This window comes from Podarcis bocagei (assembly GCF_964188305.1).
Source record: "Podarcis bocagei genome assembly, chromosome: 2".
Lineage (NCBI taxonomy): Eukaryota > Metazoa > Chordata > Lepidosauria > Squamata > Lacertidae > Podarcis > Podarcis bocagei.
Window position 1 is genome coordinate 56,255,666 of NC_138126.1, and position 15,358 is coordinate 56,271,023.

The window sequence follows — 15,358 nt, forward strand, 5'->3', positions numbered from 1 at the left end:
TCTGTAACCCGAAGCATATGTAACCTGAAGTGTATGTAACCCAAGGTACCACTGTATTCAGATTGAGTGTTACTTTGAATAACTTGCACTCCCCGCTTGCTTTCCAGCATGCCAGTGAAATTACTCTTAAAGAAGAGGCAAATATAAGAGAAAAGGAGCAAGTATTTCAGCATCAGAAATACATCTTCGGAAATTTCATTGAGAGATTATGGGCCTACTTGACAATTCAACAGCTACTAGAAAAATCGTAAGCTAATAATAGTGTGGCAAGCTACCCCAATCTCTAAGCAGTGTGAGATTACAGGGGTTCTATGTGCCTATCTAGGGTGCATGTTCCCCTTGGAATGAGGCTATGGTGTCTTTATGATACAGTCATACCTTAGTTGTCAAATGGAATCAGTTCCAGAAATCTGTTCGACTTCTGAAAACGTTCAACAACCAAAGTACAGCTTCCAGTTGGCTGCAGGAGCGTCCTGCACTCAATCAAAAGCCGCGTCAGATGTTCTGGGTCCAAAGAACGTTCGCAAACCGGAACACTCACTTCCAGGTTTGCAGCATTCAGGAGCCAAAACATTCGGCTACAGAAGCGTTCTGCAATTTATTTAGGTAAATGATAAAGTAAGTTATGATGAAAAAATGAAACAAATTAGAAACAAATATATTATGTTTATTCAGAAGCGTTCAGGATCCAAGGAATGACTGTATATGGTTTATTTACACGTACATACAAACACAGCCTCTGATGGAGGGGTTCACAGCATTAACACCTCAAGAGGATTATTCTTCTCCTATAGCCACAACCTTGGATCCCAACAGAAATCAGGCATGGCTCTCTCTCTCTCTGGCTACCCGGCCCACAGCTTTGCTTCCAGATTCTAGCTCCCATAACCCCCAACCCTGGCCTTTATCTTTCTAACTACCAGCAAGTGGGGGGGGGCACCCATTTGCTATCTGGCACGTATCCACTTCTTTTGTTACCTTAACAGTCCATGACCTCACCAGGAAGCTAGCCTGGCTATTCCAGGAATTTGAATCCTTGATTCATTTTTAACACTTGCTGGATCCAGGGATTAGAAGGGTCTCGGCATACAGCCTACTCCCTCGCAACTCATAACACAATGTAAAGTGAGTAATAGTTGCTTAGTGACTTGAGAAACACTTTCTTCTGCAAGGCTCATGCTGATAATTCCTTGGCTTTCATTATTGTAGTCACAGCCACACCATATATTAAAAATTGATATTTTATTGAAATTTTTTCAACCACAAAGCAATAAAGTGGTGCGAAAAGGGAAAAAAGAACAAAGAACACACAACTGTGTAAAGGAGAGGGAAAAATTATACGAATATTTACAAAAATACTCTAACCCATACATTCTTTTATATATTTGATATTGTTATCGTAATACTAATGTAAATATATATTTAAAGCACATAAGTTCCTCAACAGAATCCCAGGAATATAGTTAGTTATAACTTCTGGGAATTGTGAGGAAAATTACATTCACAGAATTCTTTGGGAGAAGCCATGACTGTATAAATGTGGGTGTTATCTAGTTGGATACAAGCCAGCATTCCTAACATAAAACCCAATGCGTATACGTAAGTTAACCTGCAAAACCTGTGAAGAAAAGTTAACCTGCAAAAAAGACATTAACTGAGGGTGGGTAGGGTGGGAGAAGCTCTGGAGCCAAGTGAGGATTCCTAGGTAAGATCCTCCCTCTATTGTGTGGGCAGGTAATCCCTCCCCTACCTGGCCTGGTCTCCTTGGCAACGCTTCCCCCAGGTGGGATTGGACAACTGACTGAGGTAGGCGGAGACCTCCAGGTATCCCACCTGAGGGAAGGCAAAGCCAAGCCTATGCTGTTGGGGCCGCTCCAGATCTAGGGGCTGCATGCGTCCACGCAAAGGCCGCCCCCCCCCCCCGTTTTAAGCGGGGAGCGGTCATTCCTAACATAAAACCCAACGCATATACGTAAGTCTCTGTATTTTGTTTCACTGCATCATGTGTAGAAAGCAGACAGTGCAGATTTTGCCTCTGTATCCTAGTGCTTCAGCTGATGGAGAACAGCGGGAAAACCTGGAAGCTCAAGTTTTGAACATCTCCTTGAAGTTTGGATTTGTTACACCCCTCACTTCCATGGTAGTCACTAAACCTGATGCTCAAGAGGTGGCAAACAAGCCTACAGAGGCAGGTAAATCAGAACAAATTGCTCCCATGTCAAACTGAAGTGATTAAAACAGTTTGCACATGCATTTATCTTTTGAATCTTGAGTTCAGTGCTAGAAGAATGAGTTGAGAGCTCTGGCTATGCGGGCGTGTTGGGAGAGTGATAAAACAGTCAGATAGAAGGATAACTATTGAGACAAGGATAATGATAAATGTAGCTTATAATTATGTGAAGAAAGGTGAAGTCACTGATGTGATAGCACTGGTATGTTACTGGTGCTGAATATACCTTTCATAGAATCATAGAACTGTAGAGTTGGAAGGGATGCCAGAAAGCACAAAGAAAGCAAAACATCTAACCTATGTTTAAAAACTTCCAATGAAGGAACGTCAACCACTTTCGAAAGGAGTCCATTCCACTTCTGTCAGAAGTTCTTCCTGATGTTTATTTGGAATCTCCTTTATTGTCATTTGAATCCATTGGTTCATTGGTTTCTGGAGCTGCAGAAAACAAGCTTGCTCCATCTTCCACGTGACAGCCCTTCAGATAGTTGAAAATGGTTGTCAAATCCCCTCTTAGTCTTCTCTTCTCCCATCTTAACACCCAATAGCCTCAATCATTTCTCATAAGGCTTGGTGGCCAGACCCTTAATCATCTTGGTTACCCTCCTCCTCTGCTCATGTTCCAGCTTGTCAACATCCTTCTTAAACTGTGATGCCCAGAACTGGACACAGGACTCCAGGTGTGGTCTGACGAAGGCAGAATAGAGTAGGACTATTACTTCCCCTTGGGCACGCGGTTGGTGCTGTGGGTTAAACCACAGAGCCTAGGACTTGCCGATCAGAAGGTCGACGGTTCGAATCCCCACAACGGAGTGAGCTCCCGTTGCTCAGTCCCTGCTCCTGCGAACCTAGTAGATCAAAAAGCACGTCAAAGTGCAAGTAGAAAGATAGGTACCGCTCCGGTGGGAAGGTGAAGGGCTTTTCTGTGCGCTGCTCTGGTTCGCCAGAAGCGGCTTAGTCATTCTGGCCACATGACCCGGAAGCTGTACACCAGCTCCTTCGGCCAATAAAGTGAGATGAGCGCGGCAACCCCAAAGTTGGACACAACTGGACCTAATGGTCAGGGGTCCCTTTACCTTTATTACTTCCCTTGGTCTGACAATAGAAAATAGTGTGAAATGCTTAGAATGATATAATAGGCAGACTCTTTGGCATTATTCCTGATCTGGTTTGTGGTTTTCAGCAATAGAATTTGGTGAGTGATTGTCTGTTAAGTCATACTGAGACCCATTAAAATCCAATAACTTCAGTAATAAGTAACTTAAGTCTATTGATTTCTATGAATCTAGAATGAGTATGAGGAACATTGGTGACATATCTTTTCTGGTTTCCACTGAGCAATTTAGGTACGCCAAAACTGTGAAATCGTACTATTGTTGTGAAATAGTTTTCTCAAAAAGGTCAATCGAGAAAGGTGACAGATTAGCACACATTACTTCCCAATAGCACCAAAAGGCTATGGCATAATTCGAGGGGGCAAACACAGGAGAAATAAAAATTGAGATGGAGCTTACAGTCCATTGAAGCTGTCTTTGTTTCTTTGACCAGATAATGAGAATTTAAACACTGCTGCAGATCGAACATTTGGTATGTAATCTGATTCAACAATTAAATACCAGTAACTTATTCCTAAGAATTTCTATACTGTGAGAAAAATGATCTAACCATGAGACTCTCTCATAGGCATGATGAAAGCTTCTAGAATCGTAGGAGGTAGCGATCCTCTTGACAACTCCGGGAGTTACGGTATGAAATCTTCATGAATTTACTGCTACAGCTCCACAGTCTGTTTTCTGGAGTGTTGAGAATTGAGGCACTTATCTCTCTCCTATACAGAAGTTGCAGTGTCACTAAATCAATGTTGAAATCATATGGGGTTAGAGTGGCTCTGTTTCTCTCTGGAGATTCGGAGCCTGAAGGAGGGTTTCTCTTCGTGTGCCATTGGACACAGCCATGTGAAGTTGGAAACACAATGTATGCAGGTGGAAAAAGGAGGGGAGGGAACTAGAAGGATTATATTTATGTCAGGGGTAGTATGGACACAAATTGTATTAGGGTACAATGTGCTTTGCTTCCATACTTACACATATTAAAACATTTCCTTCTTTTTCAGGAAGAACATCTTGGTCAGCACCAATACATACCAGTTTCGATTTCCATCCACAATTTCTAACCGATTTTCAAGATACCGGTAATGCTCCATCACATTCTTGTATGGTTTAGGCTTATCTTGCACTCTGTGTTCCTTCTTCTGCAGCCATTGTAAAACAGTTGGTCCCTGGGAGCCATTGGTGGCATATTATAATGGACGTAAAAATCACAGCTTTCTGTTTCCACAGATGGTTGGGCCAGCCTCCTACTTGCATGTATGAGCCTCTCTGTGCCAGTGCTATGGGGTTGGCCCCAAGTATGCAGACAGGACAACATTAGTGTTCTTGTAATTTGGTGATTTCAAAGAATTGGACCTTTCCTCTCAAACCAATGGAGTAAACACTCTTAGCACACTCAATGCACAATATTTAAGAATTAAAGATTATTTGTTTTTTTGTTTTCTTGGAGGAGTGCTACACTCACCATTTTCCTCTCCCTGCTCCCCACAGGTGGGTATGCGAGGCAGAGGAAAACTACCACTAATTCAATAATCCCTTTTGTCTTTCTTAATCTCATGGCCATGGGTTTGAGCCCTGTGTTGGGCAAAAGATTCCTGCTTTGCAGAGAGTTGGACTAGATGACCCTTGGGGTCCCTTCCAACTGTATGATTCTATGATTAATCAGTTTTGTGAGACTTTGGTTTTTGTGTAATTTTCTTAGTCGCAACTTGAGGCAGAGATAGCCTTGGGAAGGATTGCAAGTGGGGAGGGTCTCTGTATGGGGTCCTGAGGTCCTTGCTCCCAACTAGAGCTTCCAGGTTTTGCTTTCCCTTCATGGGTAAGGGATTGTGAATAGCTGCTTTATAATTGGCTTAGCGTTGCTTCCAGGTGATAAGTTATTGAGCGTTCATCCTCATTTTTCTGCAGAATGTTTTCAGGGAGGTTATATATAATGGCTCTGGTTTATTGAAGATTTACTCTGATTTGTTTGCAGGGAGGTTGTACAGTGCTGCATCAAACATTTGTTATCTCGCAATTTCCAGTGCTTTTTCCTGCCACATTCTTTACTGCAAAAAGTCTCTCTCTGTGTGCAAGAGCATGAAATATGCTTTAGTTGTGCAACCTGAATTTGTCAGTGTGAAATTGCATGACACCCACAAAATGTTAAGTTCAGTGTTCTTGGGAAAGGAGGAATGCTTATTTTTTCCCCTTGAGAATAAATATGCACAAAGCTGCCAGTGTTCACTTTCTGAGTGTTTTGCCTGGCAGATTTTGCCCTGTTTCAGGGACATCAAGTGGCATTTCTCCTAGATGAATCTTTCAGCCAAATGTAGTTGGCAATTGATATACAGTATTTAAAAGCCACTTGGCAATATTGTTTGCTGCATAGTGATTGTGATTTAAAAAATATATTAGGACAAATTTTTAGGGGTAGCAATGTGTCCCTATACCTTAAATGGGACATGTTAAATAAAAAATAAGAATCCTGCTAAATAAAAAATACGAATCCTGTTAAATAAAAAATAAGAAAAAGAAAAAGAAAAAACAGAACCCCAGTCCATATGACCAGCGATGAGACATGATGGGAATCATAGTCCAAAATCTCTGGTGGACACCAGGTTATGGAAGGTTGATCTACCTATGTATATACCTATGTAGTATAACAGCAGCAAATTAACAATTTATATATTTTTGGGTTATTTAGATGATGAGGATTATTCATACAGGTTGCTGGGGAGTCACCCTGGTGAGTAATTCACACTTTGTTCTCTATTAATATATTTTCCCCTCCATGAGGTGTTTCAGATATGGGTACATGTATTTGGAATCCCATTGGTAAGGTGGAGGGGAGCAACATTCAAGACTAAGTGGGGAAATGTTTGGTGAGGAACAGGTTATGCAGCACCCAGGCCACTCCTCAGAACAAATTCAATCCCCCAACATCCCCAGGTGGGACTTGGAAGGACTTCTGCCTGGAACCCTGCAGTCAGTGTAGACAGTCCTGAGACAGATAGATCAATGGCCTGACTCAGTATAAAGCAGCTCCTCTCTTCCTAAATCCGCAGCCTTCTGAGGTTGCTATTCTTTTTTATATAAAAAAGCCCCCCCACACAACCTTTTCAGGTTTGTTAAGAGTGTGTGTGTAATATGCAGCATGTGTGATTTGGGAATTGAGAAAACTCAAGGTGTCACCTTCCTTAGTGCTTGTCCTGTCTCTATCGCTTAATTTTAAGTCCACTCTACGAGGGCTTTGTCATATATGAGCAGGATGACTTTAGGCCACCAGCCACCATTTGGAATCAATATGGAAGACCCAAATATAGCTTTGACATGACTTCACTGAAGGTTTGGCAAGGCAGGTCCAAACTCACAAATTGCACTATTAAAAATGACAATATTTTTTGGTTTCTACTGATTCCTAGGCAACGTTCAGTCTCTCCCAGACACTGTTAATGAGTATCCAAGTTTCATTCTTCAACTGACTCATGAAAAAAATCCCATTTGTTTAAATATCAATGGACAACTGCAAACACCCATAATCCTGCTAACTGATACAGCCAAAGGTAAGCCTTCTAATGTAAGCTGCTGTCAACTCCCTAACTTTCATGTCAAGCATTTTGGTTGCTTCCATAAATCTGTGTGAGTGCATTTTATTTGACAATGAAATATATTAAAACCGCTGACCCGGAAAATCTCAACACTATTGGTCTTGTAGAGCTTACACTAAAAAATGTTGTGACATGGTTTTCTGTTGCTAATATCATGCATTTGTCAGAATACGTGGTTTTATATGTCTCATTCCAGGTGTTAAAAGTGTTTCACATATTTATTGTAGAAATCCTTCCTGCAACATTGAATCACATGTTTCACTTTTTAATATTGTTATTTATTGTTATTATTTCATGGTCCATAGGCCAACATAGTACTTAATCAGTACTATTTGTTTTAAAGGTTGAGGGTCCAATTTCAGAGTTTACTTCTTTTATACCTGCCTGTATCTTCTCTCTATCTGTCATCACATGGCTTACTTTGGTAAGTTATGTACATTTGTCAATACTAACCAACAAATACAAGCTAGTTGCGTCATCTGGTTCTCGCTGTAGCCCTTGCAGTTCTGGCCAATTGTGTGATTCCAGGAGGCATTCAAAAAAGGTGACAAGAAGTGGTGGCAACACATGGAATTTGTAGCTCTTGAGCTTATATCACAGTTTTATTTATATTAAATTGTTGCTTAGTAAACAGCAATATGTTTCTTGCTGTAATGGGAATTGGGGTTGCTTGTGTGTAAACTGCAAACTGCTCCAAGCTAGCCGTGTAGCTAAAACTTTCCCCGGCTGACAGCCTTTGAAACGCGACTGTCTTAGTCACTGGCAGAATCCGTCAGTGGGCGGGACCTAAATTTGCGCCAACATAGGAGTTGTTTGACTCCAAGTCTCCGCCTCGATTCCCTGCGTGGAAGCCTTCTGCGCAGCGTGGGCGTGCCAAGCGGAGGTCCTGTGCTCTCTCCGCTGATTTCACTGGAAGAGTCTCTGAGCCTCCCCTCCGCCTTGCTCCCGGCTTCCCCTTTCTCCCTGGTGTCCCCTGGATTTCTTTCCCCTGTGGGAACCATCTCTCTCTCCTTGCTAGTTCCCTCCCCTGCATCACTGGAGCGACTTTCCTCTCCTCTTCCCTCTGATGGCAGTTCCCTGACACTTGCGTATGATCCTCATATTTATTTTGACTATTATATTTTCAGGGATCCAAGTGACTGGTAAGCTTGGAGAAAACAGAAAGTTTGTGGAGTTCAATGTAATCTATCAGACACCCAATGTGCAAATCAACGTGTCAATGGGAGAAATTATACTGAATGATCAGGGCAATGTGAACTCTTTCCCATGGACAAAGAATGCATCTTTAACAACTAGAGGGTAAAATTTGATATTTTCAGTTTCTTTTCAGTGTTGGTTGGTCTGACTTTAAGGCTATACTTAATGCTACTTTTACATTCTTGAACTCCTAAACTTACATAATTTTTCAAAGCACAAGCCTTTGTTGTTCATGCATCCAAACAACAGCTTTCATGTGAAATTCAGTGGATTCCCTTACCTTGGGACTTTAAAAAATATTGGTTTTCTCTTTGAACAAAGCATTTTAATTTCCTGTGAACTGAGGTAGGTGCTTCATAATATATGTTAGCTTAGACTGGTGATTAGCAGTTAATTGGCCAGAAAATAATGAAATTGACTCAGTAGCTCAAGCTGAAATGTTTCAGTGAATTCTGCCCACTGAGCTTTGTTCTGATGTATTTTGTGGCTTGGATGTCACAGCAGCTTTTGATACAATTGGCAGTGGTGCCATTTTGGACAGCCTTACTGGAGGGGGTGTTGGGGGCATAGAGTCACAGTGACACCGATCATGAGATTATATCTTACCCCCCATACTTTTTAACACCAATGCGAAACAACTGAAGCTAATCTTAGGAAGACAGTGGAACCCTGAATTGGTGTCTGGAGAGTGTCCTAATCAAAATCAAATGATTTCAATTTCAGGAGCTGATTTTACCTTTAAATGTAAAGCCCTAAATAGTTTAGGGTCAAGTTATTTGCAGGAACCCTACAAACCTGCTAAAGCATGATGGTAGCCACCTGAGACAGAATCTTTTCAGTAGTGGCCCCACATCAATGGAATTTCCTCCTCAAAGATCTTTGTAAGACACATTTTTTGGTTGTTTTTACATGGTCTCTTAATTTTTTTTTAGTTTTCTAAGCTTTCCCTAATGATGACTTTGTCTTTCAATGTTTAAGCCTCTCACTCTAATACAGGCGTCTATTGCTTTTTCCTTGGTGTTCATTTTCTATTCTGATTGTAATAATTTTTACCTGTTGCTGGTAACTATTGTGTCATAAGAGGAGTGTAAATATTTTTTAAAAATAAGAAATGCAACAAGAACCAAATGCAGAAATACCTATTAAATTATGCCACCTTGAAATTGGGATTGCAGATCAAGAGGTACCGTATTTTGCGCCCCATAGGACGCTCCGGCCCATAGAACGCACCTGCAGCTCTGCGCAGCCATCCGGAGCGGGGCGGGACTTCGCTTCAGCAAAAGCCTGCATTCGTCCCATAGGACGCACACACATTTCCCCTTCATTTTTGGAGGGGGAAAAGTGCGTCCTATAGGGCGAAAAATACAGTAATTCAGGGAATATTGAATTGTTACAATACATATAGTGCCACAACTCTACAAACATTTGGTATTCTATAGTAATAATGTATATATTTCTATATATTAATATTTATTGATTTATTTCAACATGTATATATTTAGAAATAACAGCATCACTTCCTTCCTAGGTTGAGCTTTCTTATTGAAAAGGAAAGGAGTCTTTCACTATCAGGACCAGACGGTATCACAATACAAGTTTACTATATGAACAACCCTCTTAATTTCCTTGGATTGCACTTCAAGAATAGTGAACTTTTTTCTAACAACATTGCTGGACTTTTTGGTATGTATTCAGATTTTGCAATGAAGTAGCAATCCTCATGCTATTTACCAGTAAGCTTGGTTTTGATGTAGCACTATAACTTAACACTGTATACCTTATATCCTTGGAACAACACTAAAAAGAAATGAGCATGATTGCCTCTACATTTCAGATGGGGTGGGGATGAGAAGGGGAGCCCTGATTTAGTGGCTTTCCTAAGTCACCTAGTCAGTTCATGACACCTTAAGTTATGTTTCAACTGGCAACTGTCTGGTTCACAGCCCAATCTCTCCGTCACTACACCAATACTTGTGAGAGTTGGGGTGGTGGTGCTGACATGATTGTCAGGAGAGCCACCGAAGATCTTCCTCAGTTTCCAGGCCCAACCTGATGTTCTTACTCCTATCTTTGGAGAGGGAACCCATGTCAGGCTCTTGGCCATGGCTGCCTCCTCCCTGGGGCTCACCGTTCCTCACGTACAAGGCAGCTCCACCTCAGAAAAGGGACAAGTGTTGAATAAATGTCTAGAGAAAACTCGGAGAAACACTGAGCTTGTTGTTTTATGAGTAAAACTACCTTCTCATGTTGAATTATTGATTATTATTCATAGTAGACGCAAGTGTACTTCAGTCCTTACATTTTGTTTGCTATAGGCCTGTCAAAGGCCATGGTGAGCTGCCCCCCCCCCAAATACTTCCATCAAGATAAATACTAGACTAGACAGTAGTCAAATGTATCCTAAAATCAAGCAGGATTTAGCCTTTATTGGAAGGGGGGTGAGACGCGTATTGCAGCTGCTCCAGCATAGCTTTGAGAACTGCAGTTATTTTCCTGTGTTTTTCTTTGTGCTCCCCAGGTCAGTTTTACTCTAATAAACGTCTTCAAAGACACAGCAATAGAAAGAAGATGTTGACTGTACAAGGACAATCGTATAGTTTCACAAGGTAAAAGCCACAGAAAAACACTTGTTGTAGACTATATGAATGTATGTGTGTATGAGAAACTTGTTAAGATATCCATACTTTGTCTTCTTTTCTCTAGCTAAAAATGCCCAGGTACCCTGAGCTTCTCTTTCACCACATACCTTAAAATTGGAAGTGTTGTTCTGCAAATGCAGCTCAAAACAGTGTTGTCATGAATTTTCATATCAGCAAAGTATTTGTGGCCCTTTAGGAACCTCAAGGAACAACCCACACCTTTTCTACGCACATAAAAATATATACGGTATTTTATGCTTGAAATGCAACTTTCCCCCCACTCAAAAATTTTGAGTCATCCCCATGCCTTTCAGGTCTTCAGCACATTCATTAACCTCTCCCTTGTTACTAGCTTTCCTCGGCCAGTTCCCCCAGTCTTTGCCAACAAAAAAAAGTTACACTTTGTGAAGGAGCGGGGGGTTAACATCAGTGAGGAGGGCTTATTGAGTCCTTGGACCCAATGTTATGCCAACCCTTACCCTGCCTGCTGCTGTCAAGAAAGATTTGGCCTCATTTTATCCCATCACCATTGTACAGTCTTGTTGTTTTGCTGCTCTCATGGGTCACATAATGCGCCTGCCTGGGCAAATGAATTTTGCTATGCAGTTCTCCAACCAACCAATGTTTACAAAAATACATATATTAGGGGAAAATGTGCATACAAATGTTAGTGAAAATGACATACAGAATGCATTATATTAGAGGAAGTTGCTTTCAAAAATGCGTTCATTAGTAAAAAAACACATCCCAAAATGTGTTTATTAGGAAAAATTTGCATTGAATGTTGATGAATCTTCATGAGGATTTTTCGTTTTTATACTGTGAATTGCTGCATAAATGTGGAAGGCTGAATTTAAGATGGGAAAAATGAGAAATGGAGATAAGTGAAATTGGCAGATCCTTTCATCCCATTTGCAAAGGAAAGGGGTTTGCTAGCAAAAATCAGGGGAATGGCTATAAATGCAGTCATGTTAAAACAAAAATCTTTTGCAGGGGGATAACCGAGAAGCTTTCAATGGGGCTTTTACTTTCAATGGACACTTATTGTTCTTTTCTCTTTCATTTTTAAGGCAAAACAAGAAAGATTACAGGATTGAACAGGGAGCCAATGTCAATTTTACCTGCTGGTCACTGGATATAACTCTTTGAAGAACAGCATTTAAAGCAGTAAAAATGTCCATCTTTTGTATTAAGTGTAACTATTACATTTCATTTCAGTGATAACTATTAAAATTGTAAATGTTTAATGCAGAATTTTAAATGTGGAGCCATTAAATCTAATCATCTAATTGGACAAATTTCAGGGCAGGCTTTTGTTTTGTTTTTTGCTAATTTGGCAACACAGACAAGGAACAAAAAATTATCATTTATGGTTACTAAAAGGGAGGGAACCAGTTTGACAAAGACACTGTGTGGGGTGGGGTTGTATACGATCTATAATACAGTTACTAAAAATATTCTGAAATCTGCTGTTCAGGCTCTTGTTTTCACTTTTATTTCACACAAAAACACCATCTCCTAAGGAAGAAAGTGCTGTAGAAAGTCCCCTTCACCTTAATGTGCTATTATATCATGTATTAAATACAGTTATGGTGGTACAGAGATTCTAGATGGATTTTGGAACAAACAAATCACAGTGTAAACACCTGCCATGTATATATGATTAATGCTATTTTTAAACAACATTTCAAGAATCCTTAGGTTTCCAGCAGGAGGGTCACCCTGCTACCACTGGGGGAAATGGGCTTTTTCACTAGCATGGGCCATGCTATCCTGATGATGCCATGTCCTATCAGCTCCCATACCACCAGTGTAACATGAGAAGGGGACTACAGACAGTCCCAGGAAATCCTGTATTCCTATTCCATTATGAGGGGTTAAACATTGCTCCATTAACTCAAATACACTCACAGTCCAATTTGTGATTAGGGTGCCTAGCTCACTTCAATAACAGTATTGCAACACACACCTCTCAGAAATACCCCAACAATCTTTCTAAGTTCCAGTTTCAAGCACCCTGTATTTAAAGAGGATAAGAAACAGTTGACTTAAACTTCATTTTTACCATACCATTTCACCCCAAAGGGCCTTCAAATTCACATTACCAGTATTGTCCATTCATTTCCAAAAGTATAGACTTAGAAATATGGAAATCTGTTTTTTAGATTAGGTCATAATAATATTCATCCATCTAGTTCTGTAATGGCTACTCCAGCTAGCAATGTCTTTCCAGGGTCTCTGGAAGAAGGTCTGATCCATTTAGTTGCAGGTATCAGAGATTGGACTTGGGACATTCTACAAAGCAGGCACTCTGCCACCAAGCTACAGTCATTCATGGGTGCCAAAGGAGCCATTAAATCAACATTTAAGAAAGACTTTGCCCTAACCCATTGGAACACCTTCAAAGCATTAGGCTTGCAAAACTACATATACAAAAGAGTCGTCCTCATCCAAGACTGTACTCACATAGAGTTCCAAACAATCCCCACACAGCTCCTCTTCCGAAGCACACTTTTGATGAATGGTATTTCTGAAAAGCTACACGTGAAGACCTTTGTGCTTCTTTTAAAGGAACATTGAGGAGGTCAAATGTCTGTTTATCTAAAGCCAATAGATAATACATTTGCAAGATGTTTGCCTGCCAAATGTTGTGTGCACTTCTGGTTATTTCACCTCAAAGCAGTTGGAAAAGGTTCAGAAATGGGCAACCAAAAAGATTGTGGGGATGGAGTGAGTCCCCTATGAGGAAAGTTTGCAACATTTGGGACTTACTTGACTATAGAAAAGGTAAGAGGTGACATGGTAGACCTTTATATAATTATGCATGGCCTGGAGAAAGTGGCTAGAGAAAAGTTTTTCCCCCTCATAACACTAAATCTTGTGGATATCCAATGAAGCAGAACGTTTAAAGCTTCAGGACAGATATTTTTAAAAGTACTTCTTCATGCAGCTGAAAGTCATATGGACTCACTCACACAGGAAGCAGTGATGCCTATAAACATGGATGGACACAGACAGCTTTCCGGGTCATGCGGCCATCATGACTAAACTGCTTCTGGTGCAACGGAACACCGTGACAGAAGCCAGACCGCACAGAAATGCAGTTTACTTTTCCGCTGCAGCAGTAACTATTTATCTACTTGCACTGGCGTGCTTTCAAACTGCTAGGTTGCAGGAGCAGAGTCATCGCAAGGTGGGCGCGGTGTGCCCCGGGTGCCACCTCTGAGGGGGTGACAAAATGCTGTGCGGCAGTCAACGGTTGTGAGAGACGCTGTTGCTTTGGAGCGCACAGGCTTCCCGCTGCCAAAACGGTCTGCCCAGCAGCTCTCCCTTAGGTGTATGGCAGCCGGCAGGCTCCTCGCCACAAGGCACGTGATGTGTTCCCCCCCCCCCCCCGCGAAGAAAGGTTGGCTAGTTGGCTCTGCAAAAGCTCAACAACTTTACCCCCCCCCCATGAAATAAAGTCAACCCATTGTTGCAGGCAAATAATAACAATATTTAAATCCTCCCATGGAGGATAAAGCAATAAATGGCTACTAGCCAAAATGGTAGGGACACAGGCGGCACTGTGGGTTAAGCCACAGAGCCTAGGACTAGCCGATCAGAAGGTCGGCAGTTCGAATCCCCGCGACGGGGTGAGCTCCCGTTTCTCGGTCCCTGCTCCTACCAACCTAGCAGTTCAAAAGCACGTCAAAGTGCAAGTAGATACCTTCTGGCGGGAAGGTAAACGGTGTTTCCATGCGCTGCTCTGGTTCGCCAGAAGCGGCTTAGTCATGCTGGCCACATGACCCAGAAGCTGTATGCCGGCTCCCTCGGCCAATAAAGCGAGATGAGCGCCACAACCCCAGAGTCGGCCACGATTGGACCTAATGGTCAGGGTCCCTTTACCTTTACCTAGCCAAAATGGTTATGTTCTGCCTCTACGGTTTCCCCTCCTGGCTTTTCTTTTTCTTCTTTCTAGCAATCTTGTGTTCTTTATCACACAAACTTTCTTCCCCATTGTCCCCTTTCTTTTCCAGAGAAAACACACACACACACACACACACACACACACACACACACACACACACACACACTTTAATGTCCATTGTCCATAGACCTTTTAAAAGCTGTCCATAGAAATCAAGGGACAAATCTAAAATTTCTCTTACTTTGTGATTTGGCAACAGATTTCCCCCCCTAAAAACACACACACCCCACAACGGCAGCAGAGAGAGGGACCTCTGCTCTTCCTAGGTTCCACTGGTCCATTTAACGAACAAAACATGGGGGCAATGTGGGGGAAGATTCTGAAAAGCAGAACCTATTTGAATGCAAATCAGTGGTGTATGAGACCTTCTGATACTAGTGAGGGTGGGAAATCTAAGCTAGTCTCAGCCACCCCTCTGACCTGTCATATTCAAAGTGGTTGCAGAGCTGCTGCAAGTCTCTCTCTTTCTCTTTTTTTCTCTTTCTTTCTCTCCTGCTTCCAGAGTTGTAAATAATGTAAACCAGAGACACCCAGAAACACAGCCACGTGGCCCTCAGCTCCCTTAGCTGCCTATGGAAGGGAACTTCTAGGTGAGATCCCAGGGTAGCTGTTGAAAATGTGTC

At 41.7% G+C, this 15,358-nt stretch overlaps 2 protein-coding genes across 2 annotated transcripts in view; both read left to right on the forward strand.

The window, feature by feature from the left end:
• Window positions 1-15,358, forward strand: part of LOC308581476 (inter-alpha-trypsin inhibitor heavy chain H3-like) — a gene marked incomplete at its 5' end in the record, with an annotated part of 69,543 nt that overhangs the window by 20,398 nt on the left and 33,787 nt on the right. The window contains 7 exons of the mRNA XM_081183886.1: window positions 108-247; window positions 2,047-2,192; window positions 3,779-3,817; window positions 3,914-3,976; window positions 4,344-4,421; window positions 6,744-6,884; window positions 8,057-8,109. Coding sequence (XP_081040012.1) covers window positions 108-247; window positions 2,047-2,192; window positions 3,779-3,817; window positions 3,914-3,976; window positions 4,344-4,421; window positions 6,744-6,884; window positions 8,057-8,109 — 660 coding nt within the window. The remainder of the gene's footprint in view (window positions 1-107; window positions 248-2,046; window positions 2,193-3,778; window positions 3,818-3,913; window positions 3,977-4,343; window positions 4,422-6,743; window positions 6,885-8,056; window positions 8,110-15,358) is intronic.
• On the forward strand, window positions 5,963-12,233 carry LOC308582233 (inter-alpha-trypsin inhibitor heavy chain H4-like). The gene is made up of 6 exons (XM_081185171.1): window positions 5,963-6,067; window positions 6,744-6,884; window positions 8,057-8,228; window positions 9,655-9,809; window positions 10,645-10,732; window positions 11,836-12,233. Exons 3-6 carry the CDS (start codon window positions 8,149-8,151, stop codon window positions 11,912-11,914), a joined length of 402 nt encoding a protein of 133 aa, XP_081041297.1. The 5' UTR covers window positions 5,963-6,067; window positions 6,744-6,884; window positions 8,057-8,148; the 3' UTR covers window positions 11,915-12,233.